At 44.2% G+C, this 23,696-nt stretch overlaps 10 protein-coding genes across 10 annotated transcripts; 8 read left to right on the top strand and 2 right to left on the bottom strand.

Moving 5' to 3' along the window:
• The first annotated feature begins 259 nt into the window (after window positions 1-259).
• On the top strand, window positions 260-5,769 carry BDB00DRAFT_126307 (cortical protein marker for cell polarity-domain-containing protein). The gene is made up of 10 exons (XM_053116169.1): window positions 260-1,325; window positions 1,469-1,680; window positions 1,753-1,979; window positions 2,135-2,324; window positions 2,391-2,788; window positions 2,855-3,058; window positions 3,143-3,252; window positions 3,348-4,407; window positions 4,486-4,755; window positions 4,839-5,769. The coding sequence occupies exons 1-10, from the start codon at window positions 591-593 to the stop codon at window positions 5,486-5,488; spliced, it is 4,056 nt and encodes a 1,351-aa protein (XP_052973660.1). The 5' UTR covers window positions 260-590; the 3' UTR covers window positions 5,489-5,769.
• A 478-nt stretch (window positions 5,770-6,247) lies between these two features.
• On the top strand, window positions 6,248-8,408 carry BDB00DRAFT_878613 (cytochrome P450; the record flags this gene model as incomplete). Its single annotated transcript, XM_053127756.1, has 6 exons — window positions 6,248-6,664; window positions 6,775-6,971; window positions 7,130-7,163; window positions 7,243-7,309; window positions 7,397-7,693; window positions 7,783-8,408. 6 exons carry the CDS (start codon window positions 6,248-6,250, stop codon window positions 8,406-8,408), a joined length of 1,638 nt encoding a protein of 545 aa, XP_052973659.1.
• A 54-nt stretch (window positions 8,409-8,462) lies between these two features.
• Window positions 8,463-9,369, bottom strand: BDB00DRAFT_126108 (Molybdopterin synthase catalytic subunit). The gene is made up of 2 exons (XM_053116168.1): window positions 9,010-9,369; window positions 8,463-8,855 (listed from the first exon to the last, which is right to left on the bottom strand). Exons 1-2 carry the CDS (start codon window positions 9,164-9,166, stop codon window positions 8,518-8,520), a joined length of 495 nt encoding a protein of 164 aa, XP_052973658.1. The 5' UTR covers window positions 9,167-9,369; the 3' UTR covers window positions 8,463-8,517.
• On the top strand, window positions 9,329-11,402 carry BDB00DRAFT_878611 (uncharacterized protein; the record flags this gene model as incomplete). Its single annotated transcript, XM_053127755.1, has 6 exons — window positions 9,329-9,347; window positions 9,437-9,774; window positions 9,859-10,008; window positions 10,081-10,167; window positions 10,248-11,123; window positions 11,202-11,402. 6 exons carry the CDS (start codon window positions 9,329-9,331, stop codon window positions 11,400-11,402), a joined length of 1,671 nt encoding a protein of 556 aa, XP_052973657.1.
• Window positions 11,403-11,574: 172 nt separating this feature from the next.
• On the top strand, window positions 11,575-14,671 carry BDB00DRAFT_854187 (tyrosine phosphatase family-domain-containing protein). Its single transcript, XM_053125673.1, has 13 exons — window positions 11,575-11,843; window positions 11,974-12,092; window positions 12,179-12,263; window positions 12,337-12,476; window positions 12,567-12,666; window positions 12,755-12,810; window positions 12,875-13,182; window positions 13,279-13,389; window positions 13,497-13,615; window positions 13,693-13,899; window positions 13,990-14,068; window positions 14,158-14,300; window positions 14,421-14,671. Exons 1-13 carry the CDS (start codon window positions 11,732-11,734, stop codon window positions 14,456-14,458), a joined length of 1,617 nt encoding a protein of 538 aa, XP_052973656.1. The 5' UTR covers window positions 11,575-11,731; the 3' UTR covers window positions 14,459-14,671.
• Window positions 14,672-14,908: 237 nt separating this feature from the next.
• Window positions 14,909-15,121, top strand: BDB00DRAFT_774509 (uncharacterized protein; the record flags this gene model as incomplete). The annotated part of the gene is made up of 1 exon (XM_053120165.1): window positions 14,909-15,121. A coding segment is annotated over one exon (213 nt), but the record flags the coding sequence as incomplete, so codon positions are not given.
• Window positions 15,122-15,406: 285 nt separating this feature from the next.
• On the top strand, window positions 15,407-16,206 carry BDB00DRAFT_854185 (uncharacterized protein). Its single transcript, XM_053125672.1, has one exon. The coding sequence runs from the start codon at window positions 15,437-15,439 to the stop codon at window positions 16,187-16,189; it is 753 nt and encodes a 250-aa protein (XP_052973654.1). The 5' UTR covers window positions 15,407-15,436; the 3' UTR covers window positions 16,190-16,206.
• A 43-nt stretch (window positions 16,207-16,249) lies between these two features.
• Window positions 16,250-17,589, bottom strand: BDB00DRAFT_854183 (nucleophile aminohydrolase). The gene is made up of 4 exons (XM_053125671.1): window positions 17,442-17,589; window positions 17,132-17,321; window positions 16,776-17,012; window positions 16,250-16,662 (listed from the first exon to the last, which is right to left on the bottom strand). Exons 1-4 carry the CDS (start codon window positions 17,522-17,524, stop codon window positions 16,474-16,476), a joined length of 699 nt encoding a protein of 232 aa, XP_052973653.1. The 5' UTR covers window positions 17,525-17,589; the 3' UTR covers window positions 16,250-16,473.
• Window positions 17,590-18,418: 829 nt separating this feature from the next.
• On the top strand, window positions 18,419-19,995 carry BDB00DRAFT_854182 (uncharacterized protein). The gene is made up of 3 exons (XM_053125670.1): window positions 18,419-18,711; window positions 18,773-18,982; window positions 19,122-19,995. The coding sequence occupies exons 1-3, from the start codon at window positions 18,643-18,645 to the stop codon at window positions 19,650-19,652; spliced, it is 810 nt and encodes a 269-aa protein (XP_052973652.1). The 5' UTR covers window positions 18,419-18,642; the 3' UTR covers window positions 19,653-19,995.
• A 1,126-nt stretch (window positions 19,996-21,121) lies between these two features.
• BDB00DRAFT_792703 (aspartic peptidase domain-containing protein) lies at window positions 21,122-23,604 on the top strand (the record flags this gene model as incomplete). Its single annotated transcript, XM_053121147.1, has 7 exons — window positions 21,122-21,271; window positions 21,360-21,381; window positions 21,482-21,690; window positions 21,872-21,968; window positions 22,028-22,114; window positions 22,273-22,296; window positions 22,379-23,604. 7 exons carry the CDS (start codon window positions 21,122-21,124, stop codon window positions 23,602-23,604), a joined length of 1,815 nt encoding a protein of 604 aa, XP_052973651.1.
• Window positions 23,605-23,696: the final 92 nt, after the last annotated feature.

Genomic DNA, 23,696 nt, shown 5'->3' with positions numbered 1-23,696 from the left:
TTGCCATCCCGTTCATGAAACCGTCTCTCTCTCTTTCTCTCCCCCACACACGCACGAATAATACGGAAAAGTAAAAGTTCTCCTCAAAAAAGTCATCTTCCCCTTCAGGCAAACATATGAGCCGTTCCTAAAATTCTCTTTCCTTCTCGAGTGCACTCTTCTTTTCTCTCTCTCTCCCTTTTCCTTTGGTCTTTTATAAGGATTACTGCGCTCTTAATAAACTTGTCGGTGTTCGGTAGGTTCGCTCCGCCTGTTTGATGTAACATTCAACTTTTATATATCATCCAAAAACCAACTTTTTTTTTCAGGCCTTTTGTTTTTGATTCTACTGTTTATAGACCAAGTGTGTACGATATATACGATACGACCCTTTTTCGTCTGGAAGATAAACGACAAGTGTGAGCCTCAGCACCATAAAAAGGTCTAAACAACAACACTTTCTCTACGCCATTGACTTTTTTTAACATCATCTCTTGTGAAAAATAAAAGAGTAAAAGCCTTACCATCACTAAGGGGCTTGGAAGAGAGAGAAAGACGGTGGAAAGAGAGGAATCCACACTACAGCAATCGTTATAATTACAACATTACCAATGATTGGACCATTACTACCAGTACTACGAATACTGCTATCGCCACCACAATTATTATTCGCCCTCGTCACCGCTCTACTACTCCATTCTACGCATGCCCTTGATCTACCGGACGTTCGACTAGAAGCCGTAGGCCAACTCGGTTTTGCAGGCGACTATGCAGGCATATCACCTTACAAAAGCATCAAACAATTCGAATCAATATCTGACCCCGGAGCCATTATTTTGCTCAACAACGATACATATGAACTTTTGGGCACTGCAACAGACGGTCAGATCTTTGCAACATGTCTTGTTCCATCAACAGCAGACGCGACAACGTCCGATCTGTATGTCGGCGGTTCGTTTACGACGTTGAATGGCACATTCGTCAACCGTATTGCACGCTACAATCCGACCCACGATACATTTGAAACACTCGATCAGGGTCTTGATGGACCTGTGTATGCGTTGTATTGCGACACGGACGCCGTCTATGTGGGTGGCGATTTTACTGTACCTGTTGGCGCAACGAACGACAGTCTGCCTTCTTTTGGCGGTCATGCAGCTATCTGGCATACCGGGAATCGAACATGGGGTCCAGTGCCCTGGAGAGGATTCAATGGACCTGTCTATACGATCACGCGCAATGCACTCATGAACACGATTCTGTTTGGCGGTCGATTTGAAGCTACTGGTGATGGATACTACTTTAATGCCATCTCGAGTCAAGCTGTCAATCTCGGTGCGCCTACGGTAAATGACATGATCATCACTGCAAAAGCTTTTTGTTTATCGTTGATTTCTTATTGTTTGTCGTGTGTGTGTGTGTGTGTGTGTATTGCGTAAATGGAACTGATACTGTTTATTTTTATATATTCTTGATTGCGATATATTAGCAAGTTTCATCAGGAAACGGTGCTTTGGCGGGAAACTTTAGTGACCCGAGTAATGCCGTGTGCCAGAGCAATCAATCCGGTAACAGTCAACCGTGGCTGCTTCAAGACGGTGTCCCAGGCTATTGGGATGCAAACTTTGCCTATCCTATCCAACCATCCGTGTTTCGTATCTCCAACGTGAGGCAATCGGACTATGGCACGCGTACTTTTAGGTAAAACACACCACAAAAGAAGACGAAAAACTATTACTAAAACAAGCAAAAACAATAAACACAATACAACAGCATCATTACACTGGGCACGAACGAGTACTTTGAGCTGTCCTACGTAGATCCTACAACTCAACAAGTAACTACCTGCACGACCGACTGCCAACTCTCCAACGACGCTAATGTCGAATACCAAGACTTCACGGTGCTCAACTCAATGTCTGCAACGGGCATCCGAGTTCAAATTGACTCTTGGTATGGCCAAGGCGGTGGTCTGAGCAACGTCCAGATATTTCAATCAGGTTAGTATTTCAAACAGCTAAAGAATCAGTCTGCTTCTCTCCTTTTTTTTTCGTTTCCGTGTTGATTGCCGCTGCTGCTGCTGCTGGTACTGCTAGAAGAGGGTGCATGCATAATCACTTGGAACTCACCTCCATATTCCTGCCATCTGTTGCAGATATCGCTGTATACGCGCATACAGGCGCTTCTGGTAGTGCAAGCCCATGCGCTTCCACACCGTCTGCTTCAACAAACACAACGGGCAACTGGGAGGACCGATTTGTCTATGGAACATACCAGAACTTTATGACGGCGACGTTTCCTGCTTCGGAACTAACCACATCGAATACCTCGGTCACCTACTCACCGTAAAGTGCCACACAACAAATTATATTCAAAAGAGCAAAAAAAATTAATATTATTCGGTTAATTAGATATGTTCCTGTCCAGGGCCAGTACGCCGTTTACGCGACCACGCCCGGTTGTATCGGTAGTAGCACGTGCAATCAACGAACTCAGGTCGACTTGACGATGCAATTCACACCTGGCGGTGAAAGCACGACACTCACCATTGATCAAACCAATTATGACGACAAGACCACCTTGATTTATAGCGGTTTTGTTGCTGCATCAACGTCGGCGTTCCAGCCTTCGATCACGTTGGCCGTAGCACAGAATGCTACGGCACCCGCCAGCAGCAGCACAGTTAGCATTGTGGCTGAGTCAATCCAGTTTATTCGCAACGGTACCAACGCAACCCTTGTCAGTATTTTGGAGTATAGTCCATCCAACTTTACACAGAACATAACTCCAGCATGGCACCCTCTTGCAGGTAAAAATTACAGTAACAAGCCTTTTTAGCTTGACGAATTGAGGGAACTAACATGATCTTTGACAGAGCAACTTACACCTGGTTCAATTGTACGATCCGTTGATGCAACCACTGGAAATCTATTGTATATTGGCGGTCAGTTCTCGGGTCTAAATAGCACTTACCGAGGTGCTGTATCCTATGACTATCGTCAAGGCAACGGTGGTGCCATGGTGCCCTTGAACGGCGGCGTTAATGGCACGGTATACGATCTGAAAGTGATCGGGTCATGTGAGTGGTGCTTTGATTTTTTATTATTGTTATGAGTATCATCATGCATATCGAACCCTGATCTGACATTCGCAACGTTTTTAGCTTTGTTTGTTGCTGGTGAATTCGATGGCACGTTGACAGCGCCATCAGAGTCGTTTAACAATGTGGCCGAGTTTGATATCAGTTCCTCTTCGTGGAATGCCATAGGAATGGTAAGTAAATGAGTGGAAGTAGGAGAGTCAAAAGGAGCAACTCGGTTGCAATTAGAACCATACGGATCATTCTCTCTGACAAAACAAACATGCAGGGTGTCGACGGTGCGGCTGCCAATGTTGTCCCATCAGCTGATAACGCCACAGTTACCTTTTCCGGAAACTTCTCCCACATCTTGCAGCAACCAACACCTGGCATGGCCAATATTCCATCCTTTGGCAATGCTGCTTGGAACATCACAGAACGACAATGGGCACAGCCCAAATCATTGATCGTCGGACAGCTGGTCTCCTCACATGCTCTTAACGAAACCACCCAAATACTTGCCGGTGGCATTCTAGGCGCCCAGACATACCGTGCAGACGACGCTGCTGTGATGGACGTTCAGCAGATCTGGTCGCCTTATACCTTGGCATCAAATTCCCCAATCAATGGTACCGTGCATGCCGGTGTATTTTGGCACAATGTCACATCAGATGGCCAGAACAAGACTGTCGTTATCATGGGCGGTAGATTCACGACCAACAACAACGTCTCCAACTTGGCGCTGTATCAAGATGGCACATGGCGTGGACTCGGCGAGTTGGATGGTGAAGTGAGCTCGCTTCATATTCTGCGAGATACCTTGTACATAGGTGGCCGTTTTCACGGTACCGTAGGTGACACGCGCGTCACCAGTTTTGCCATCTATGATCTTGCACACCAAACAGCACAAGACGTGGGCAGCGTCTACGGTTCAGAACAAGGATCTCCAGGAACAGTGAATGTGATCCAGTCGCAGCCGGATGGCACCGTTGTTTTCATTGGCGGTGACTTTGCATCGGTTGGCTCGATGCATTGTACGTCTGTTTGTAAACTTGATACCCAGACACGTCAATGGAACCAAGTGGCGCCGGGTATCAGTGGTCAAGTACGTGATATCGCCGCAGCAAACAATCAAGTCACCGTTGTTGGCGATATTGCAGTGAACAACAACCCAACTTTTGCCGCCCGTACTCAAGATTCATCCAGTTGGACTGCCATGTCGTCGTCAGATGCAATCAGTGGAACACCCTCAGCTGTACTAAATGGACCAAGTAACGTGATTGTAGCAGGATCCAACGGATCAGCAGGATACGTCGGTACTTGGGATGGTCAGCAGTATTCGAGCCTTGGTAAAAGATTGCGATTCTATTGTGACATTGATCGGATAGCATTTATCTTTTTCTAACTGGCTACCTTTGACTTGTTAGCTCAACTTGGCTCCTCGAGTGATATTCGCCAAATGTTATTTATGCCTATCCAAAACGCTCCCTCCGATGCTCGGTATCCGCCTAATACCGATACCATGCTTCTTTTGGTGGGCCATTTGGAGTTACAAGACCATGGTAATGTTAGTGCAGCGCTCTATGACGGCAATGATTGGTACCCTTATACCATGTCGACAAAATACGACGGAGCGCCAGGACAGCTTCAACAAGTATTCCATGAGACGCGCTGCTGTACTGTGAGCGAAATTATTCGTAAGTTCTGGTTTTCTCTTCGAAATGCACCTTTTTGTCATCAAAATATGATTTATCTAAACAGCAAGGTTATGTTCCATTAGATCATTTGCCGGTGCCAGCAGTCATCCTTATATCTATTGCTATATCCCTCGGTGTGATCTTTTTCCTTGTCGCAGCTGGCCTATTGGTCTTGTTTGCCAAGCGTCGCAACAGCGTCAAAGATGCTCCAGAGCCAATGCCACCGTATATCCCTGGCCAAAACCGACCCTCGAGTTTAGTCGCCATGCTGGATGCAGCACAAGCTGGTACGATTGGTGCAGGTGCCACTGCGGCTATTGCCGGTGCATCAGCAGCAGCAGCAGCGGGGCCATCCAATGAAAAGGGTGTAGTAGACACATCATCATCACCCGGCCATGATTTCAGTGGATTCGAAGCTGCTGGAGCCGCCGCCGCAGCAGCAGCAGGTGGTGGTGGTGGTGGTATCACAGCGTTTGGAGCACTTTTGGCAGCAGCAGCTGGCAATACTTCAGAGGAAGCAAGCGACGATAATCCACGACTCTTTTATGCCAAATACCCATTCGATGCCAAGGAACATGGCGAGTTAGGATTCGATACCGGTATTCCTATTGTGGTAACGGACATGAGTGACAATGTATGGTGGATGGGATGCAAGGACGATGGTTCTGGAAACCCAATCTCAGGCCTGTTCCCCAGTAATTACGTGACAGAGACCAAACCGTCATTGTCATAAGTTAAAAGCTGAAAGACACACACAAAAGACGAGTTATAATATACCCACCACGCCTCCCTTCACGCACAGCACACCACCCTTTCTTTTAACCGTAGTTTTAGACAATATCCACAAACCTACATACTACACTAGCACCACACTTGACATAATTCTTCTTTCTTTCTATTTTTTTTACAGACACACTCACTTACTCACACAAACCATTTAGGCATTTCTACCATCCCCCTTTATTTTTATTATTATTTTCTATTTAAAAAGAATTATTTTATTATTCCTTTGGCCTTCTACTTCTCTCAAATTAATCATTACATAATGTACCTTGTGATAGGGTGATGTTTGATGGAAAGGCGACCATGGTATATATATTCAGGTACTGCCATTGTCTAGGGGCCAGCAATGCATGATGTATATATCTCGTGTTTGTTCACGGGTCGCTCACCATGCATGTGTGAGCACCAAAACTTCGGATTTTACCCTTTTATAGAACAGACATCCAGGGGCTAAGACACATGCATTGAACGGCCGTTGCTGGAAGCGAACACTACTTGATCTAAACTTGTCAGAGCCCTGTTATATCAAAGCCACATTGCATTTTATAATAGTCATGATATAGTGTGTAGATAAAACCAGAGGCTATAAAAGCCGTAACAGGGAGAAATGCAAAAAGGACAGTAACTTCTCTCTTTCTCGTTTATTCCACTAGATTATTCACTCTTTTACACGTTTCCAACATTTTCTCATCACAACAGCAGTAATCAGATGAAGCCAAGTACTGCTATTACCATTCTTAAAAACACCAGCGTCGATTTTTTCAAGTTCAGTAGCCCATACGCAATCTTGATGGGCCATTATCTCGAACGCCACCCACGCAAGTTTGTCCTGACTGTGGGCTTGTTAACACTTGCGTACAAGATCAGCAAAGCTGTTGTGGTCCCTCCTCGTTTATGGCATCTTCCACGCGTCAGCAGCATTGCTTGGTTCTGGAGCATCATCAAGGGCGAGAGTGTCGATGTGCGATCCGAGCGACTGTTGATGTCTTTGATGGACGAGCATGGCCTATGTTTAAAGTATCAAATGGGTCGATGGACCGTTACTGTGGGAGATCCTACCCTACTGCAGGAAGTACTTAAAGACGTTCGAACATTTCCAAAGCAAGTGAATGCATCGCTCGATCCTGTAAGTTGGTGATGATGATGATGATCCTGCAAAAGCAGACATTTTGATGGTGATGATGATGATGATGATCCTTTTTTTACTGATATAAACATGTTTTACTTTAAAAAAAGGATTTGATTTTGACGAACCCTGAACCAAACATGGGCAATTCTGGCTATATTGGGTGGCGACGACAGCGACGTGTGGCTAATCCTGTATTTCATCGTGCGATGCCTGTTCAAGTATTTGGCAACATTGTCTCAACCATGTTTGCGGCCATTGATGCTGAAAAGACGGCTGATATCGATTTTGCCGATTATATGCGGAGGTACATAACGACCAAAAAAGGTCAACAACAATCAAAAGCAAAATAGCTAGGGGGGTGGTGATTCTGGATGAAAAAAAACCTAAGGGGAGAAGGAATTTGCTGTCAAAATAACAAAGAATACCATGCATCATGTCACTCATACAACATCCATCCCTCAGATACGCACTGGATTGCTTGGGACTTGGCGTTTTTGTAAGTACAATTTCATTTTGCAAGCAGCGGGGTTTTCTGGGCAGCAGTTTAGTGATACCATCTACTTAATGGTTGGTAGAACTTTGATATGGGTGCAGTTCGTGATCCTGAATCGCCTTATGCAGTCTTGTATAAGCATGCTTTCAGTAAGTAAATTCTTTATATACATGTCATCCCCTGTTTTCGTTGTACGATCAATCAACAAATTTTGATATCAACATGTTGACTTTTAGGTATCGTGAGAGACCCGCTGGTTTATCTCTTCCCAGCATATACTGCTGTTCCATCCCGCTGGATTCCGTATCGAAATCGAGCTCGTATCGCAAATGAAAAACTACGACGGATTCTGTATGATATTATACAAGAGCGTAAAGATTCTATACTAGCTAACCCAGAAGAAGTCGATGAACACAAGGACTTATTGACGCTCATGATTGAAGCATCGTTAATAACGGGAGAACACGGTGATAATGACCGTTTCCTTACCAATGGCGAGCTGGTGGCCAATCTTGCCGTATTCTTTGTTGCTGGTAAATAAGAATAAGCAGTAATAGTGTATTTTCTCCAAATTTGTACTGACTTTTTGTTTCTCGTTATTTGTTTATTGTTTGTTATAAAGGACACGAGACGACTGCAAGCGCCACAGCTAGCACCATGTACTATCTAGCAGAGCATCCGGATATGCAGGAACGCGCACGACAGGAAGTGATTTCTGTTCTTGGTGACGCATATCAAGATATCCTGCCAACCGCTGACCAATTGCGCCAGATGCCCTTTTTGAACAATTGTATCAAAGAGACGATGCGCATCAACCCGCCTACCAGTGGCAATTTACCGCGTATCGCTGCCTGTGACACCCACATTGGCCACCATTTCATTCCCGAGGGCACACCGATTGCCATGGAACTGTACTGCGCGCATCATCTAAACAAGTACTGGCCGAATCCCAACGAGTTCAACCCAGATCGATTTAGCGGCAAACACGGCGATGGTGGTATCGACACTGACAGCAACGTCAACAACAACAATTTATACATTCCCTTTGGTTATGGCCCTCGTGCGTGCATCGGGATGAATTTCAGTTTGGCAGAACAGCGAGTGGTACAGGCAATGATGCTTCGCAAGTATACGTGGGAGTTGGTGCCCTTGAGTGAGCATCGAGATGGACTCAAGAACGCAAAGAGTGGTGGTATTGGCTTATTGGGACCCGACAGATTGCAACTTCGACTGATGAAACGATATTAATGACAGAGACAATGTTTTGTGGGGAGGATTATATAGTATAAACAAGTACAGGACATGTTATAATAAAATACAATGTATTATGTAAAGAAGATGTATTGTATAAACAAGCCTAGTTGTTGTTGTTGCTGTGGGTATGTTTGTTGAATCGACATCCTTCACATGCACCTTTCCAGACACTGCCATCCTCATACACTTCCTTTTTCCAGATAGGACAGCGATCTTTCAAACGGTCAATCAGATATTCAGTTGCACGTAGACCCTCCCTTCGATGGGCAGATGATACGGCCACTACTACGCTCACTTGACCTACAGGCACGGTGCCGATACGGTGATAGATAGCCACATGTTTCACAGCCCAATTCTCTCTGGCTTCTTTAATGAGGTCATGCAGGACTTTTGTTGCCATGGGTATATACGCCTCATAATCAAGTCGAACCACTTTCTTGCCTTTTTTTGTTTGATTCGCAAATTAGTTAGTTATGAGTCAGAAAATTTACAAGCTTACTGTGATTGAGTGTGTGTTATTTACACACTTTTATGTGACAAGTGAGTCATTCGCTACTCTAAAAGAAGAAGAGAGAGGGGGGTCATTATGAGTCACCTTGGAATGTATCGCGTGTTAATCCCGAAAAGGTAGCGATAGCTCCTGCCGTGTCATCTTGTACAAGTTGACTAACAGTCTCTAAACTGGGCAAGTTATGTTCACTGATTTCAACAATGTCCTTGTCTCCTGATACTGCTGTAGTGGTAGTAGCCATGATATATGGATATATCTCCAGCCATTTTTACTTCAGCAACACTTTTGATAAGATGGTGGCTTGTATTTCGGGAAAGGGGCAAGAGAGATCATATATATACCCGAACTCTCTCTTTTTCCAAAGTAGCTATTTTCTCTGAAAACGAACTTTATATTTTTATAAATGGCTTCACCAGCAGACAGTAAGGAAGCACAGTGAAAAACACAACGTGACATTACACCATTACAATACTAAAACTCGCGTTGTTGTGTTTTTTTCTTAATAAAACAGTTGTGTATGTCGATGAACTTGCCGGTTCCGACGAGACTGGCAACGGTACCGAATCGTCTCCTTTCAAGACGGCTCTCAAGGCTGTTGAAAAGGGTGGCGACAATGCCAAAATCCAAGTAAAGAAGGATGCCGAAGGCTACAAGGATATCTCGGGTGCCGCTTTGAAGAAGGCCAAAAAGTCCCTTCTTGAACAACAGCGCAAGGCTAAGAAGCTGGAGGAACAAAAGCAAAAGCAAGAAGAAGAACAGGCCAAGAAGGCTGAGGAAGAGGCCAAGGTTCTTGAGCAGGCTAAATCCATCGTTTTGACTGAAGATGAAACCCTTCCCAAGGCTGATAAGGTAAAGAAGAATCGCTTTGTGTAGTAGATATGCGAAAGAAGAAAAAATCAGAAATTGATTGTCTGTTTTTTTTTGTACGTATAGATCAAAATTAGACAAGGCGTTGAATCGCGTGGTAAGCGCGTCAAGGTCTCTGGTTGGGTCCATCGTCTTCGTGTTCAGGGCAAGGACATGATGTTCGTTATCCTTCGTGACGGCTCTGGCTATCTCCAGTGTGTGTTGACTGGAAAGCAGGTAAAGATGCTGATAAAAAAGGGCTGGGTTTGCATATCACGCGAAAACTTGGATAACTGAACCATGAGGTAGTGCCACACCTATGACGCTATTACCCTCACCGTCGAATCCACCATCACCGTTCACGGTGTCATTAACGCTCTTCCCGAAGGCAAGACGGTAAGTATCCTCCAAACAATCAACGCATTAGGAAGATGGAGACGAGTTAACTGACAATATCTGGGCAAACGATACTCCAGGCACCTGATAACCACGAGTTGGTTGTTGACTACTGGTATGTTGTTGGCAAGGCTCCTGGTGGTGATGAAGCCTTCAACAACAAAGTCTCTGCCGATGCTGATCCCTCGTATTTGTTGGACAACCGCCACCTTGTTCTCCGTGGTGAGACCGCATCTGCTGTCTTGAAGGCTCGTGCCGAAGTGATCAAGGCATTCCGTGCTCACTACGACTCACGCGGTTACACTGAAGTGACGCCTCCTTGCATGGTGCAAACCCAGGTCGAAGGTGGTTCCACCCTGTTTGAATTCAACTACTATGGCGAAAAGGCTTATCTGACACAATCGTCGCAGCTCTACTTGGAGACGTGCTTGCCCTCGCTCGGTGACGTCTTTTGCTTGGCAGAATCATACCGTGCCGAAAAGTCGCATACGCGAAGACATTTGTCGGAATACTCTCACTTGGAAGCCGAGATGGCATTCCTGAACTTTGATGAAATGTTGGATTGTTTGGAGGATTTGATCTGTGACGTGATTGACCGTATCATGGCCCACGAACCTACCCGCAAGCTGATTGAGCAGCTTAACCCTGGCTTCCAGCCACCTGCTCGCCCCTTCTTGCGCATGAAGTATGCCGATGCTATCAAGTATTTGAAGGAGAATGACATCAAAAAGGAAGACGGCTCTTTCTACGAATTCGGCGAAGATATCCCTGAAGCTCCTGAGCGCGCCATGACTGATAAGATCAACCGTCCTATTCTCTTGACCCACTTCCCTGCCGATATCAAGGCCTTTTACATGCAGAAATGCGCTGACGACCGAGGCATTACCGAAAGTGTAGATGTTTTGATGCCTGGCGTTGGTGAAATTGTCGGTGGCAGTATGAGAATGAACGATAGAGTAAGTTTATCCTTTGTTGAATCTAAGCCCTAGTTGCTTATTGTGCATACTTATGTTATTTTGTTTTGGCCGCTGTAGGAGGAGCTGTTGGAGGCATACAAGAAGGAAGGCATTGACCCCTCGCCTTACTACTGGTACACTGATCAGCGCAAGTACGGTACCACTCCCCACGGTGGTTACGGTCTGGGTGTCGAACGTTTCCTCGCCTGGTTGTTGAACCGCTACACTGTCCGCGAATGCTCGTTGTACCCTCGTTACACTGGCAGATGCACCCCTTAAAAAAGTAAACATGTATAGACTGGGCTTAATACAGTAACAAAATGTGAAATATATCATCTTCCTTTCAAAAACATATGAATGACGTGCGCATACCTAAACTGTGAGCAGTAATTGTTCATTGCGCTTTTGCTTTGTTGATATTATAGCACTTTGACTGTCGATTTGCATGAATCAAATGCTCGTATCATTCTTTGTATGCATTGTCCACAATTCAAGGTTTATGTGGTGTGAATAATTGCAGGATGACCCTCTGCATATAAGTTCGCGACAGTCTGAAAAGCCCCGACACTTTCCTTTTGTTGTCTATTCTCACTACTTTCACCAGCCTAATGACAGCAGAAAAACGTATAGAAATTCCAGGACAAGAGATCATTGCCGGCATTCTTAATGACAAAGGGGGATCTGACAAGCGCTTAGTGCTCATTACACACGGTGCACCGGGTACTATTGCGATTCCTTTTTTTAGCTCTCTTAACCTGCTGTCAGCCTTTTCTGGGGCAGCCCTGTACGTATTGCTAAGCAACTAACAGCAAACTTCTAAATGACACATATTGCGAACCATCAAAACTAGGTCACAAGAATTATTATTTTCTTCCACTGCTGGCTCAAAGACTGCCTTACTCTTCTTTTCGCTTTGACTTTCGCGGAAGCGGTGAAAGTGGAGGCAAACCTAAATATAACAATATGAGTGTAAGCTATCATCTGTCACGGATTGCTCAATTCGTTCGTTGTTCTTTTTATTGAAATACATCTATCTGCTATTACTTATACATTAGGACAATGCGCATGATATCTATACTGTGGCAAACTATTTTAAAGAACAAGGCTATAACGTGTTTACCGTCATCGGTCATTCGCGAGGTATAAAGAATAGTGCTCAGCATTTTGAGGCTCGCTGGTTGTATCACTCACAGAAAAAAAATACCCAAAATAGGTGCTATTGCTGCATTAAAATATGCAGCTGACTTGCGTGAAGCACCCCCGTTGTCACACGTAGTTGATATTGCTGCGAGATACAAGATGGGTGATAGCAGTCGACTCAAAGATTCAGCAAAACAAGATCTTGCTGACAAGGTAATATGGTACCATGTATAGCTAGCAAAAAACATGAGCCAGAACCGTTTCTTGTATCAGCATGCTGCTAACTTGTTGCATTATTGTCAGGGCTACTTTGAATGGCCAGTGGATAAAAATGGACAGCTATTCAAAGTCAAAGTCACTCAGGCAGACGTTGCTGCTTATGCTTCTTGGGATAACTCACATGGTAGTGAACCCTTTCTAGATATACAATTGTATAGATCGATTGCTTTTCATCTTTTGACTAAATAGTGTCCTTGTCACCTCGTATATAGTATCCAGAATTTCCAAGGCAACCTGTGTATTGACATGTCATGGTCTCAATGATACGGTAATATCTGACTTTTTACTAAATTGAAATCTAGGATTCATACAAGTATACTTTTGCGGAATAGGTGGTGACAGCTGACAATGCAGCCATGATTGCCAACAAAGTATCAAACCATACTCTTGAGCTTATACCAGAAGCCAATCATACGTTTGACGGCAAGGAAGAGGAACTGATCTCTATCATCACTAGCCACCTCGAGAAGCATGAGAACAGTGCTTTTGAACGAGCTCAAAAATTTGGCCATCACAATAGTATCTGTATTCCACGTTGGGTTGACGTGGATGGAGTCAAGAACTTTCGTGATATAGGTGGATGGCCTCTCAAAGACGGTAGCGGATATGTGCGTGAGCGTACCGTGTTTCGATCGGCACAGTAGGTTTCTTTTATTCGCTGCAGTCGATATATGTTTGAGCTGACATTATTCCTGCTGCTGCCCCTCACTTTTCTAATTGTATAAATTCCATGTAGACTTGGGGGTATCACGGAACAGGGTATTCAAACGTTACACCACTTGGGAATAACTGCTGTTTTTGATTTTCGATCTGACGCTGAAATGAAGGGCGACAGTGAAAGAATGCCGTAGGTTGCATTAGCATTCACATGAGTGATAAGTTGTGAATGAAGTAACGAAGGTAGAGAAAGAGAGAAAAGCTAAAAGTAGACCTGGATCGTGTGAGACTATCTAGTGACATTCCTGGAATCACACATCATCCTTCCGGTGTGTTTACCGACGAAGATTTTGCACCTGGAAATCAGGAAAAGAATCTCCGTGTCTTCTTCCAGGGACCCGAGGGCGTCTGCAAGGGTAACTTGCAGCAGTTTTAATTATTACTTACAGCACTGTATTAACAATTGAAATTCAACAATTGGCATATTGGAAAGGCTACACTGAAATGCTATATCGTGCAAAGAAGCAGTACCGTAAGATTTTCCTGTACCTACTGGAGCATCCGGACGATGGCATCCTGGTACATTGCCGTATCGGAAAAGACCGTACAGGGCTGTTTTTCATGCTTCTGCTTAGCCTATGCGGTGTTGATGAAGACATCATCGTCAACGAATACGGTTTAACGAATTTGGGTATCTGGGGTAAGGCTCGGTTGATGCCTTCGATAATACTTTTCTTTTTGAACTACTGCATATTTAAAGCAGCTTCACTAATGTATACATGTACTGTAGAGACGAAAAAAAGGATCGAGGAACATGCAAAGGAGTCCAGAATTACACCCGCACAACTTGAAGAATTGTTGACGGCATCGTAAGTGCATGTGTCAGGAAGTGCGGCATCTTGACTTTTTCTATTTCGAGCGAACAGTAAAGGCCCTGAAACAACGGAAATTACGATAGTATGCCTGGAATCCTGTTGACCATAAAGCATATTCGGACAAAGTATGGATCTTTGGAAGAATTTGTGTGCCAAGAATGTAGTTTAAGCGCTGAACAATGTCAGGTAACTATAAAAGCAGCAACAAGATTCTTCTTACTTTCAGGTGCTTTTGTTTTTCCAGATCCTAGCTTACGTACTTTATTTATTACACCACCTTTTCAACACCAATATCTAATGGACCATTGTCCTCTTATTTTTTTGCTATATCTGTTCATGAACATAGACACTTCGCGATCGTATGGTTGTCCCGATCCGTTTTGAAGAGCGGCAATTGTACAGAGGAATTGAACCCTGAGCCTGCTCAATTAGGAAAACACAGGGGGACGGGAGGATCGTTAGATTATAAGGGGAGCGGGGAGGCGAGGGCGCCAAGTAAGAAGCAACCATGTACTATCGGAAAAAACAAATAAATGAATGAAGAATGCGAACATCATGTAATGCGTTCTTGTATCCAAGCTCTTGGGTACCGTCCGATTCTTGTTTCTTCTATTCATCCGTGCATTTTTGTCTTTTCTTCTATTCTTCTTTTTCTTTTCTTCTTTCACCCCGTCCTTTCCTTTCGTCTATAGCCTCTATATTTATCCTTTCCATTCGTTCACTTATCCGCTTATTCGCTTACACAACTCCTGCCCTTACGACGCGCTACTTTTGGAAGCAACTACAGTAATCCAACAGTTAAAGAGAGAACCAATGTATATCACGAAACCGAACATGCCAACAACCACTTTTTGCCCGCCACACCCAGCATTACTCATACCCGAAATTGTGAGCCACATCCTAGCGTTTGTTGCTCCCGACTCCACAGCAACGACGAAAAAGAGGGCTTTTGTTGGATTGCTACAGTGTTTGCGAGTGAATCAACTGTGGCACGATTGCGCAGCGCGACTCCTATGGCGCGACGTTTCTTTTGACGAATCGAATTACGATGCGTTAGTCAAGTTTGCCAACATTGTAGGGGAAATTCCGCACGGTCAGGGCGATGCAGCAAATGATACTCCCGTCAACAGTACCAGTACCAGCACAGCATCTTCACTCGCCGTAGCCAACAATCCAACCATTCGCCGTACCAACCTTTTCTCCAACTGCCTAGAGTTTTTATTTACGCCACCCACAACACCCGTAGACGAGGAGGAGCGAGTAATGGGCGATGACATGCGGCTCAACGACTCCAACGAAAAGCAAGCCGCAATAGCTCCCCAGTCATCGTTATCATCATCATCATCACCACCACCATCCAATATGCCATTCTATCGCTCAGTATTACGATCCTTGACGATACAAAAAGTGAAAAGGAGCACAATCAGCGACCTGCTCTGCGATAAAATAGCACGCCACTGCAATCGTCTCGAGCATATTGAATTGTACATTTGCGACCATGTCAAGCATGCAACGCTGGCACCGTTCATTCAGCATGGCCAACTCACTCAAATATCACTAGCAGGCTGCTTCCAGATCACGGACGAGTGTATTCTTCAAGTTGCTAAGCAATGCTCACAGTTGGAGCACTTGGACTTGCGTGCGTGTGGACTGATATCAGATGTTTCGATCTCGGCGATCGCAATGCAATGTCGGGCATTAAAGCATTTGAACGTGGGTCGTGTCCGTGAAAGACATCGTATCACCATAAAGTCGATTCGGCTTATTGCAATGCACACAAACGTCACTGTTTTGGGATTAGCAGGCTGTCAGATCGATGATGAATGTATGCTACTGCTGGCTCAACATCGCAACCGTCATCTAGAGCGTATATCCGTCAATAGCTGTCATCGTATCACCAACGCCGCCATCCGCGCGTATGCACAGTATTGTCCGAACCTATCCGTCTTTGAAATGAAGGAATGTCATCTGATTGATGATTGGGAGACAATAGTCGCGCTTGCTCAACGAGAGGTGCTCATGACATTGTGCAAACAACAAGATCGCGCATGTTTTGCGTGGACGCAAAAGCATGGTGTTCCTTGGGTTGTGAAATCACCCCGAAGCATCAGCTAAACATTCCCTAAAAAAACCATCTGCTCTTATCCGCCATACAATACCAGCCCCCTTGTACCTCAAAAAGTAGTAATTATTCTTGATTTACTGTTTCTCAAACTTAAATCAAGTTACCATACAGACATACATACACTCTGAATTACGTCCCCTACGTAAAGTCTAATGCTGCACCCTCACGATCCTATCGTTTTGCTAAAGAAATAAAACCGGGTTGATGATGTGGAAAAGGGATGATGATGATATGTGGCGTGTTTATTCATTCGTTATTATGGTGCTAAACCGCATTAATCTCTCTTCAGGGGATAGTGCTGGGTTTCCACAGGCTGTCCTTTCCGGATAATAAAGATCTGCAGGCAATCACCGGTGTAGATATCACGCTCGGTAGCTGATGTGAATGCATCCTTGACGACCGAAATCACCTTGTCCAGTTCCATCGGTGTGTACTTTGAGTTGGCCATATTCTTACGCCCAACCTATAGACGATATTACAGAGCCAATCTCTTCATGCTTAGCAAACAGTTTCGGTAATGCGCTTCATACACAAGGAAGATTGCTTCCTCCTCCTAGTGCCTTTCTCTTTTGTTACCTGGTTATCCAAGAATGGCTGGATCAACGAAGCTGCTGATCCGTTTGCACGGTAGTTCTCACGTTCGGATGAACCAACAGCATCATAACAGTACACAGCGCCAACACCATCCTCGTCCACACCACCCATACAGCAGAAACTGTAGTAAGGGAAGAATCGTTTTTGATAGAGCGTAATAGAGAGCATCTGTGCCAATGCTGTGACAGACATGTTCTTGTCGTGTGCAAACTTGTACCACTGTATCATTTTTTGCGACACACACGGAAACGTGTCCATACATGAGTAAATATGTACGTTTCCGACCAGCCCTTTAACTGTGAAAGACATTTTGCTTTGAGCAAAAACGTTTACAGTACCTTCATTCTTTGCTCCAACACTTTCTTCAACGTCAAACCGTCGGCGTGAAAACCGTTCATGGCGATTACGGCATTGTCGCCCAATTCATAGGCTTTCGGTGCGTATCGTGAGTTAATGCTGTAGCCTGTGCTTTGTCGGGTATCTGAGGCAACGACGCAAAAGTCCTTGCCAGCAATAGCCAAACTCGTCCTGAATTAAAGGCATTTTGTGATGTTACTATTTTTTCCCTCCTTTCACTGCCGCACACATTGATGATAAAGTAGCTACGGGTTGTTGTTAATTAATAACAAGTAAAAAAAAGAAACTCACCCGCCATTATCATCATAAGGTTCAAAACGATGCTCAATGGGTGCTGAGACGTATTCTGTAGGGTTTGCGATAGAGTAGTCCATTGATTGAAAAGTTTAAAAGAGTGTAGAGCAGAAAAAAAAGAAAGGCACCACGTCGCCAAAAGCCGCGTCATTGCAAAGGGCAAGAGGTCCTCTCTCTGTGTGCCTCTTTTATCAATCTCCGACGAATTGAATTTGTCGGGTTGCATTGCGTTGGTTGCTATGACAAACAGACACGCTCTTGCAACAACTGGCTGCATCTGGTAGCTAACAGGATCTTGAAGCATTAAATGTGGCACACAGGTGTATGCTGGCATTTTTCTATTCATTAAAGAGCATTAGTATGGAATCATTTAGAAGAGCTTCGAGCGGTTATTTGGAACTACAGCGCACTTTGGTCTGTAGAGAGAGGATGATGAGTCCTTCTATAAAAGAGTCTCTGTGTAAGTACTCAATGGAGATGTGTATACTAGTGGAGAGAATATGACATGAGCTCGCCAGCATTGGAAAAAGAACAAACGCAGCACGCCTAGGATTTCCACGGTTTCAGATGCCGGGTTGGGCAGGCATGGATCTTTTTTTTTTCAAAAGAAGCGTCCCATGCTGGAAAGTGAGACATTCTTCTATGCTGCCTTTTCTCTCTCTCTCTTTTTTTTCGGTAGTATACATGAATGCAAAGAATGCCGATTCACTATACTACGGCCGGCGTGCCACTGCCCGGAACAGCTGTCGTCGAACCGGGCAACGTAGCTGTCATCGGTTTCTATAGTACGGTCTGCGCATACTGCGTCGAGATCATGTACCGATGTATATTTGTGAAAATGGATTCAGCCAATCTTTTGATACGAATTTTCAAGGTAATAATGTCAATAAGCTTTTTTATCAAGGCGGTCATTTTCATGACATTTAACACGTAAGTGGTGGGTGATTATAAGCTCCGTTGCTGCTGAATTAAGAAACAAAAGCTGATATAAACGGATCGATTGTCATATGCAGCGCCCTCGTTGGCGATTGCAACTCGAGTATCCGCAGTGCCGACTTTTTCTATCATTTTGGTGTAACAGCAGGTGTATGCGTGCTACTGTTACGGCTCAGAGCGGTGCTGCCGTTGGGCTTACTGTCCCACTTGACAGTTTTCCACATTGGCATTGTGCTTTTCCGCCTGGCGATCGGAATCATTGATGTCATCCTCGTTGATTTTGAGAAGCGCGGCCAGTCCCTTTGCGTTTACCTCGAAAGCGCCGTTGCAAGTATGCTATAATGCTATTCGCGGGAAACACTTTTGTTAATTTTGCAATTTTTTACTGACAGTGGGGCCCCGTTTATACCTTTTTTGACACCGCCATCGATCTGTATGTCACTATTATGATTGCATACTTTCTTGCAAGGCATATTCATCAATTGCGTGCTGCCCAAACTCAAGGGAACATCCCATCGTACGTTGGCATTGTCGTACAAAATATACTCCGCACCTTGATATTGACAGTCGTCAATCTTGCTTCGGCTGTCTTTATACTTCGGGTAATATAAAAAGAACCATATATCATCAGGGAGGGGTAGAAGAGCTTAAGGGTGTATATGTGTCTGAGGGAAAATTGCGAAGTCAGACCAGGATTCGTTTAGGATTAATAAATGGACCATGATGTCGCTTATATTGTAGGGGAACTCTCCATATGGCATCATGGTAATCTGGCCTATTGTCAATACGCTTTTTGTATTGCTTATCGGTTATGATGTCGACCTTGCACAAGCTATGCGTAGACTGCACTTTACAGTATACGCACATCGACTGCCGCCTCCGCAAACACCAGCAATGACATATCCACAAGGAGGCAATAATCATAATGTAGACCCTTTCACAGCAATATCCTCCCAGTGTCCCTACTGTGGCCGTAGACGATCAGACGAGTTGGCGACACCAGCAGCCCTTGACGATGAAAGGCATAGGTTTTTTCTCAGACAACGTGCGATATCAATTACCCCTTCCTTTCTTGCCGCTACTACGCTATCATCCAGCAATTCAAACGCTGAATGTGGAAGCCGAGAAGCCTCTTATTCTCCAAGTTATCTCAGCGCTTTTCAGGCCTCATGTTACGAAGATTCGACAGTGGATCTCTCGTCACCTCATTCTCTACAGAGCAGTAATCAAACTTTCACCCACCCTCTTTGTGACAAATGTTTCTCGGCTTAATCGATACCACACTCACCGTCACCTAACGCTTCCACAACACCATCACAATGTTTACGGTCATTCCGAGGCGTACCCGAATAGTGCTCCTTCGCTTGCAGTATCTATGGATAAAGAAGAATTTCCCTATGCCAACAAGAGCTTTTGGACAACGATTTCACAGTGGTTTAACAAACGTATCATAGCAACTACAGTCGATAGAAGATACCCTTTTCACTTATCGAATATACACATACACACATTCACACACACAAAGGTTTAATATACTATGTAGTTTAAATTTCACAATTATGCTCGTCTCTTGGCATTCATGTACATAATATACTACTTACTGTCGTATCAGAATTTATCCGAATGACTAGACTCTTTTCCTTTTTTACATATCATACCAAGAAAATGTGAAGCACCATTATACTAGCACGATTACAGAAAACACAATCGTTGCAAGCAGTGTCCCTTATCAGTCGATTCCAATAGTTAGACGGATAGTAAAAAGAAAATAAGCTCTCAATTACACCTTGGTAACCTCTAACCCCTTTGGGCGGCCGTCTTCCCTCCTATTCTTTGCCATTGTTGATGTATTAGAGCAATTTTGTATGTCCAAGACAACTCTACTTTCTTCTATGTTGTGTATTAGTAGTGTTCCCATCGTCAACGTATCCGTCCTCTTCGCTAAATGTGTCCTGGGGGAACATACAGAAGCACGGATTATTTTTTACTGAGAAGAAGGCACACAAAGGGAAACAGAGGAGATGAAAAAACAGTAATACCTATCTTATACTTGACTGGTCACTTTGACCTAAGAACTCATTGATAATATAAAGATATGAAAAATGGACATATTATATATCATCTTGTGATGGGAATATGAACGAGCACTGACAAAGAAAAGTATGAAGGGCCAGATTTTACTCGAGAACATACATTTCAGTGTCGATCTAGTAGTACCAGTACTGAAGGGATTTGTCATGATGGTTCGTATACATATGCACCTAATGAAGGAGAAGCATAAAATATGTATTATGTGAGTGTTTCCACGGAGTATGGTTGTCAAAAGAACAACAACGCTGTAACTTTTTCATTCTGAAACGAGTAAACGATAACATGAAAGAGTATCTTACAGGTGCAAGCGTCGGTAATGACGCCCATGTCCTTTTAATTCCCTGCAATGACATACTTGGAGGTTTTTTCCGAGGGAAAAGGGTATCTAGGAGGTAATAAGAGTATATACCCCTTTTCTTTTCTAGCACATATCCAATCGCGTGCTCGTTCGTTTGAAAGCATACTATATTCTTCTTTACCATGTAAGCCATGCAATCGATACACTTTCCTTTATGCCTCTAATAATAACCCCCTTTTGCGAATCAGCAGCCATCTAGAGCTTTCCCCTTTCCTTTAGCTTTTATATAAAAGTAAGGTTTACGTGATTGATATAAAAAAAAGAAACGACATACCTATAAACTCCACACAAAATGATGGTGCCATTATTAGCACTGCTGCAGTTTATCTTCTTTGCTAGCCATATGGCCGACGCCATTTCAATCGAGGACATGATTTTTCCGTCGCCTGCTTATACTGGTGATAAACCACCAAGCGTCCCATTGATTTTTAAAGGCGGTGTAGTAAGTATTAACATATAGTCTAGGATATAGAAAGAGATGACTACTACGATATGGTTCCTTTTACTGACTAGTTTCCATTGATTTATAGCCCACAGCTGATTTTGCTATCGGTAAATCACTGAGTCTTTTTAACTATCAGTAGTCCCACAACGAATACAAACAGAAAATGTATACTCACTTGAATCTATTGACTGTGTTATCAATTATAAGGTACGCCGCCTCAGAATTTCACCGGAGTGTTGGATACAGGATCTCCTATTACATGGGTTATGTCCACTGAATGTCGAGACACGGGCTGTGAAAACGTGCCCATGAGTGAAAAATTTAATCGAGCAGCATCAACAACAAACACTGCATTTCCCAGTGAAATCGAGTTAAGTTATTTGGATGGCACACATGTGCATCTCAAGCCAGAATTGGTAAGTTATTGTTGTTCCTAGCTTCGCTCAAATGCTCGAGAAGGGGGAGAGAGAGAACCGAAAGAGAAACATCAAAGGAGGAAGGAAATCGAAGGGGTGAGGATTAGGGAAAAGGATATGAAAGAGTCAAGTGACATGCAAAGTGGAAATAAAAAAGCCTAAACCCAAATGTGTATGCTAGGATACCGTGACACTTGCAGAAACCTATAAGTTTCCACACCATCTGATCGGCGAAGCGACAATGGTCGGATATCCAGCAGGTTTTGTACCTGCAGCGAGTAAGTTACTCAAGGCCAACCGTTTCATGAGATAAAACCTGACGACTGAAAACAAAAAGATGCTAGAATTGGTGTGGGCGATTATAGTAACGACATACTCGATCCAAAATCATCAAAGATGTCGAAAGATTTTAATGCGCCTGTCGGTAAGTAAAATATCATGCTCCTTGATGTAAAGGTTTTCTCGGGAGGGGTAAAGATGATGGGTCTCTAATGAGGAGTTGTAGGAGAAATAAAAGGGAGAAGAGTTGTTAGAGAAATAGAAGCAGATTGATTAACGTTTCCCTCTTCTCTAAAATAATAGGTGCCAGTTTGCAACGCAGAGCAGGTAATATGGTGTCCCATATATTATAGTTTGGAATACATATTTGCTAACATGTTCGCCGTTGTATTCGACGATAAAATATTAGCTGGAGATGCACATACCTCGACGGGCCCTACCGCGTCCGGATCGCCAAGTTTCCGTAAACGAGATCCAAACGCATCAGATAACTTTCTATGGATTCTGGGCGACGATCCCAGCATGTACACTGGTCCACTGTACAGGCTGGCCCTAATCAGTGGGATCGATAGTAAATCTTCGCCATTCTGGAAGGTGCCGCTGAAAGGATTGGCTCTACAAGAAAGCAAGAAGGAGCTCACGCTGTCCGGTGGATTCTATGGCACGGTTTCTTCCAGCACACCGTATATCATGGTACCCCCTTCTATGGCAAGCGCCCTCAACGATGCTATTGGTGCAAAGTACCAAGCAAAAACCCGAATGTACACAATTTCCTGTGCCTGGCGAAAGAAGCTCCCGTCTCTTGTGGTTGAGTTCTCTCAAGGCCTTGATGCACAAATACCAGCATCACAATATATTAACGAATATGAACATATACCCACTGGACAGTCGGAAGCATGCTTTTCGACGATTGTCAATGGCCCTGACGATCATACTGTGTATCTCGGTGGCCCCTTCTTTCGATCATATTATCTCGGTTTTGCTGTCACGGAAAAGGCATTGTATGTTGCACAAAGTGCTGCCAATACTGGCGCAACGCTTGCATCAAACGGTGCAGCAGATCAAGATTCTACAGCCCCAGCATTGACAAACACCAATAATCCACAGACACCACCCGCAATTGAAGCCCCACCAGCACAACCTCAGCAACCTAATGCAAACGCTCTTAAAAGTCCATCGGCAGCACCTCAAAATGGCGGTACAGCAGCACCAGTAGGTCAGAATGCGCCTAGCTCACAGCAGAATCCTGGATCTTCAATAGGCGGACAGGATCCTGGGTCTTCAACAGCAGCAGCAAATAACAATGTTGATAATGAAATGGCACCCAATGGTGGCATCAGTAACACGGATGCAAACCCTACACAACCCAGTGGCGGCAATCACCTAAAAGACGCATCGGTCGGGGCTAATCCTGATGCTGCTACAAGCGCAACTAGCAATGGCATTGATACTGGTGCTAACCCAGGATTGAGCACGGACGGCAGCGGTATTACTGCGTCACCGATGGGAGCTAATAATGCTCCATCAGGTAAACTGGCACCAACATCTCCAAACCAAATAGCGCCAGAAGGATCTACTGTAGCCAGTTCCATTGGCTCATCTCCTGGTCAAGCGGGCGATCAGCCCCTTAATTAAATCGCTATATACCAGCATTTCAAATATATTAAAAAATAAGAACACGTACATCTTCTCAGTAAAGTATACTTGACATGTGCTGATAGCATCAG

Source organism: Zychaea mexicana (genome assembly GCF_025766255.1).
Source record: "Zychaea mexicana strain RSA 1403 chromosome Unknown BDB00scaffold_141, whole genome shotgun sequence".
Lineage (NCBI taxonomy): Eukaryota > Fungi > Mucoromycota > Mucoromycetes > Mucorales > Lichtheimiaceae > Zychaea > Zychaea mexicana.
This window is presented reverse-complemented; position numbering and strand designations above follow the sequence as displayed.

Bases quoted from the DNA above. Each gene is read 5' to 3' on its own strand.
- BDB00DRAFT_854187 (XM_053125673.1), top strand. From the start codon at position 11,732: ATGACAGCAGAAAAACGTATAGAAATTCCAGGACAAGAGATCATTGCC. The intron at 12,667-12,754 runs GTAGTGAACCCT...CCTCGTATATAG, and splicing joins TTCTTGGGATAACTCACATG to TATCCAGAATTTCCAAGGCA. The intron at 13,183-13,278 runs GTAGGTTTCTTT...AATTCCATGTAG, and splicing joins ACCGTGTTTCGATCGGCACA to ACTTGGGGGTATCACGGAAC.
- BDB00DRAFT_854185 (XM_053125672.1), top strand. From the start codon at position 15,437: ATGCCATTCTATCGCTCAGTATTACGATCCTTGACGATACAAAAAGTG.
- BDB00DRAFT_126307 (XM_053116169.1), top strand. From the start codon at position 591: ATGATTGGACCATTACTACCAGTACTACGAATACTGCTATCGCCACCA. The intron at 1,326-1,468 runs GTAAATGACATG...GCGATATATTAG, and splicing joins TCAATCTCGGTGCGCCTACG to CAAGTTTCATCAGGAAACGG. The intron at 3,059-3,142 runs GTGAGTGGTGCT...CAACGTTTTTAG, and splicing joins TCTGAAAGTGATCGGGTCAT to CTTTGTTTGTTGCTGGTGAA.
- BDB00DRAFT_854182 (XM_053125670.1), top strand. From the start codon at position 18,643: ATGTCATCCTCGTTGATTTTGAGAAGCGCGGCCAGTCCCTTTGCGTTT. The intron at 18,712-18,772 runs GTATGCTATAAT...TTTTACTGACAG, and splicing joins CCTCGAAAGCGCCGTTGCAA to TGGGGCCCCGTTTATACCTT. The intron at 18,983-19,121 runs GTAATATAAAAA...CTTATATTGTAG, and splicing joins CGGCTGTCTTTATACTTCGG to GGGAACTCTCCATATGGCAT.
- BDB00DRAFT_126108 (XM_053116168.1), bottom strand. From the start codon at position 9,166: ATGGCTACTACCACTACAGCAGTATCAGGAGACAAGGACATTGTTGAA. The intron at 8,856-9,009 runs GTGACTCATAAT...AAACAAAAAAAG, and splicing joins AACACGCGATACATTCCAAG to GCAAGAAAGTGGTTCGACTT.
- BDB00DRAFT_854183 (XM_053125671.1), bottom strand. From the start codon at position 17,524: ATGGACTACTCTATCGCAAACCCTACAGAATACGTCTCAGCACCCATT. The intron at 17,322-17,441 runs GTGAGTTTCTTT...CCTTTAATTCAG, and splicing joins CCTTATGATGATAATGGCGG to GACGAGTTTGGCTATTGCTG. The intron at 17,013-17,131 runs GTACTGTAAACG...AAAATGATACAG, and splicing joins TGTTGGAGCAAAGAATGAAG to TGGTACAAGTTTGCACACGA.